Source organism: Gavialis gangeticus, unplaced genomic scaffold (assembly GCF_001723915.1).
Source record: "Gavialis gangeticus isolate Ggan-Ray unplaced genomic scaffold, GavGan_comp1, whole genome shotgun sequence".
In the NCBI taxonomy this organism is placed as follows: Eukaryota; Metazoa; Chordata; order Crocodylia; family Gavialidae; genus Gavialis; species Gavialis gangeticus.
Window position 1 is genome coordinate 119,753,819 of NW_017729024.1, and position 4,359 is coordinate 119,758,177.

The window sequence follows — 4,359 nt, forward strand, 5'->3', positions numbered from 1 at the left end:
GTTCACTTAATGTTAAATAATTATGAACATGCCATTTGAGGAATGGAGAGAGAATTACCTGTACAACATGCCAATGTCTGTGTCCTAATAAAGTGCTTAAACCCTGAGAATCTAAAATTCCATCTGCAAATGTGGCCCTTTCCCTGATGGATTTATGGTCTGAGTGTGCTGAAGTATATCTGGGATTCTGGGCCTGCGTTGCATCCCCACAGTTCAAATACAAGCGATCTTCTCCTTGAAGAAGGACCTGCTCCTGGTTACTCTACATAAAAAAAAAAGACTCCCAGTTACTATAGAGAAAATAAATACCATGCTTCATTTAACACAGTCCTACCTTATATAATTAAGAATATTTTTCCATCTTTGACACATCAGTGATACACACAATACAAATAGAGGGTGATCCTGTTTTCAAAACATCTGACCTGTAAATGCACACTCTTCCTTTCATCTGTTTTATTAGAGAGGCATTTTTAAGACAAAAGTAGTAAAAAGGCCAATTTAGCTGTTGGGAAACCAATTTAAAACCTGAAAGCCTAACAGAAAAATAGATGAAATCTGGAGACAGTCTCTAAAGCAGAAATTATCTATGAACACTTACCATGCAAGGGTTAACAGTAAGTGCACTCTTGATGAACTGAAATTGCAGAATACCAGACTGACAAGCCTTACTCTTTGCATCAGGCTCACATCCCACATTCTGAGAACAACTGCCATCGATCACCCACAGGTGATATCCTTCTGAACCCCACGTCTGAACACATGTAAAACAAGGAAAAATAATCCCAATCAATTTAGACCTTCAGAGAACAAGTGATGTAAGAACATTTTGCAAAAGATCACTGCTCTGATCTGGTCACAAAGCTAACAGAGAAATGCTATATTTTGCTCTTCTGAAATCAGCAACTCCAGCAGGAGCCATATAGTTGGCAGTGAAGACACAAGGAACTGAAACTGGCTACTGAAGTTCTCTCTTACACAAAAGCTAGAAAACAGTATTTGGAGAAAGAGGCTACAGAACCCATAACCTATACCTTTAAAAAGGAAGTGAATAAAAGAGTCATTTGTTAAACTTAATCTCCTAAAATACTAATTACCCATTTTGGCAAATACTTTTTTTTTTGGAAGCCAGTTTCAACAGATCAAGTGTTATCAAAAGCATGAAAAATATTTTTTTAAGAGTACAGATTTACATAGATATTGCATCACTCAACTGAAGTGTGAGCAGCTAAGAAACAAACTATGAAAGAAAATCAAAGAAGCATCACCAGTACCAACTTCTGAATGTGGTGCTGTTTTGACCATCTCTTACTTGAAAAAAAGATTCCTTAACAACTATGTGTTTGTCACTGAGGCAGTCTAAGCAATACCAGTTTGTGAATATATTTAAATAGACTACACATTGGCAGCACTGACTGGAGGAAAAGAGCTTACTGGACACTTCTGTAGAAACAGACATATCCCTTGCCAAATGTATCTTGGGAGGCTAAAAGGTGGTACACACCAATAGTGAGAGATGAAGTCAACCAGCCATTTAGTCTACAGGTGCATTACAGACCCAAACCACTGCTGAAATCAGTGGGATACAGCCAGCCAAAGCTAATTTATATTCTAAAAAAATAATTTGCAGCACTGCATGACATTAACAATATAATGCAGCTCAATGTAGCCAAAATAATGCACAGGTACTTCAGTTTGCAAAACAGCTCCCAGCTGATTTCTAGGAGACTGCAAAGAGCTCACTGGATTACAAACAGGAGTGCGGTGCATGACAAATGCTGTTTACATCAGACATTTTTTCAGTAAGTCTACACAGTGTTTCAGCCTGCAATATGCTGGGAAAGAGGTTCCCCACTGCCTCAGACATCCTTCTTCCTGCCACTGGTTATTTCCTTCTTTGAGGCTCCTTCAGCTCACTTGTCTTAGGTAAACATGCAGATCCTTTTCCATTTTTCCCTTCAAAGGCAGAGATGCATAGTGCTGCTGTTACTTTTTGAACAGGTATCAATTTAGGTGTTCAGGTGACAAACAGTTGGAAAAAAACAAGGAAACGCATATAAATTCCAATTTATTCAGCTGACTCGTCAGACTTCAGAGCCCTTGTTTAATGCAATCTGTGCATCATGTGTCTGGACAAGAGAAAATAGATTAGAACAGGGGTGGGCAAAATACAGCCCACAGGATGGATCTGGCCTGCCAGGCATTTTCATGCGGCTTGTGGCACCCCCTCTCCCCCCCCCCCCCCAACAAGTTGCATCCTGCTGAGCCCTTTCACCCATGTGGGTGGGAGTGAGGTACCCACATGTACAACCCCCCAACATACCCTATTGGGCCTCGCTCCCACCCTTTGCCCAGTCAGCAGCTTCCAGGCAGGGCTCCTGCTGCAGCCAGAACCTGCTCGCTGGGGGGCAGCAGGTAGGGAAGCAGCATGGCTGGGTGGGGAGCTGCAGCTGGGTGGAAGTGGAAGCGCAGAACAGAGCCTGCACCCAGAGGGGCAGCACAAGTGCAGAGCTTAGCTGGGCACGGTGTGTGTGTGTGTGGGGGTGGGGGGTAGGGGGTCTCCCACACACGCCTCCCATGGCATGCAGCCCAGCTGCTGGCGGCAGCAGCAGGCAGGGAGGTCAGGGCACTTCTATCACAGGGGCTCCATGCCGCACACCTGCAGGTCCACACTCGCAGCAGGAAAGCCCCATGCTGGACTCCGCGGATAAGCAGAGGGCAGGGCTCCCTCCACTCCCGGCATAGTCCGGGGAACCACGTAGCAGGGAGGGGGCAAGCAGCAGGATCCAGTGCAGAGCTTCCCCTGCTATGAGTGCTGGAGCTGCGGATGCACAGCAGAGCCCCAGTGATGGGGCAGGCTCCACTCCCTCCCTCTGCGCAGCACTGGCCAGAGCTGCGTCTGCACTGGGCATGAGCACCCTGACCTCTCTGCCTGCTGCCAGGCAACGGGAGCTGCACGCCACAGGGGAAGTCTGTGGGGGGTCTCTACACCGCCCACCCTTCCTCATACCCACACCCTGCCCCCACAGCCCCATCAACACATACAATAAACTCTCCAGTACCAGCACCTTACAAGCTGGCATGCTCTGTTAACCGGCATGCCAGCTTGTAAGGAAAAGTGAAACCAGAAGTGCCCACTGTGGCACATCCCGTTTCTCCAAGCCCCAACAGCCCAGGGCAAAGCAGCCTGCACTGCTGAGCCCCCACGGCCTGGGGGCATAATGGGTTGCATGCAGGGCCTGCCTCCCTGTTCAGCGGGGCCCACAGAAGGGACGGAGGGATGTGGCAGGAGAAGCAGGAGCTGGGGCTGCTCAATTAACCAGCATATTTTGTTATCCGGCATCCCCCATTCCCAGGGGATGCCGGATAAGCTTTTACTGTACATACACCCCAACATACCCTATGACCACCTACACAGCCACACTCACAACCCTGCCACGCACTCCCATGCCCCACCATACACACACACACACGCACACACACTCTCTAAAAGAGTGACACTTTATTTTTGAGTTATTATGCAGTTCCTTCTATATATAGTACACAATCACAGGTAATGACAAATATTTTTTGTAATAAAATTAAAATATATTATAGTAGGTGTTTGACTTCTAATGTATGATTTGGTTTTTTTTTCTGGTTCTACAATGGCAACCCCCCCTCCCAAAAGGAGTATGGGGGGGGGGAAGGAAGGAAGGAGAGGGACTTCTGGTGGCAAAGGTCAGGGGTTAGGAGGCAGGACATCTGGTCCCAATGTGGTGGCCAGGGCAACTGTCAAGGGGTGGGGCTACCTACGCAGCCCCAGACAGCTCACCAAACTTGTTAAGCAGCTCTCTGCTCAAAATAATTGCCCACCCCTGAATCAGAGAGTACTTATAGTGTATAATCCTTTACTTTGGTCAGGACAGTCTCCTTCAAGTCTTGTAAAATGCTCAGCATACCATTGATAAAGTACTGCCCTGTAATTCAAAAAGGTGACAACCTGGTGCTAAGTGTAAAAACTGCCATAATGGGTTAGACTTTCATAGACATTAGGGCTGGAAGGGACCTCAGAAGGTCATCGAGTCCAGCCCCCACCTGAAGGGCAGCAAGTCAGCTGAGGTCATAGGACCCCAGCAAGATAAGCATCCAATCTACTCTTGAAGGTGTTCAATGCTTGAACCACCTCCAATGGCAGGCTGTTCCAGACCTTGGGGGCTCGGACAGTAAAGAAATTCTTCCTTATGTCCAGCCTGAAACGGTCTTGCAGTAGTTTATATCTATTTTATCTTGTCATCCCTTGGTGAACGTTCCCCCAGAAACTGGTGGTCACCCCTGATAAACTTATAGGTGGCCATCAGGTCACCCCTGAGCCTGTGC

At 46.9% G+C, this 4,359-nt stretch overlaps 1 protein-coding gene across 1 annotated transcript in view; it reads right to left on the minus strand.

The window, feature by feature from the left end:
- The window catches only part of RIC1 (RIC1 homolog, RAB6A GEF complex partner 1), a gene marked incomplete at its 5' end in the record, with an annotated part of 138,394 nt that overhangs the window by 50,343 nt on the left and 83,692 nt on the right, over window positions 1-4,359 (minus strand). Inside the window, 2 exons of the mRNA XM_019518235.1 lie at window positions 59-262; window positions 602-754. Coding sequence (XP_019373780.1) covers window positions 59-262; window positions 602-754 — 357 coding nt within the window. The remainder of the gene's footprint in view (window positions 1-58; window positions 263-601; window positions 755-4,359) is intronic.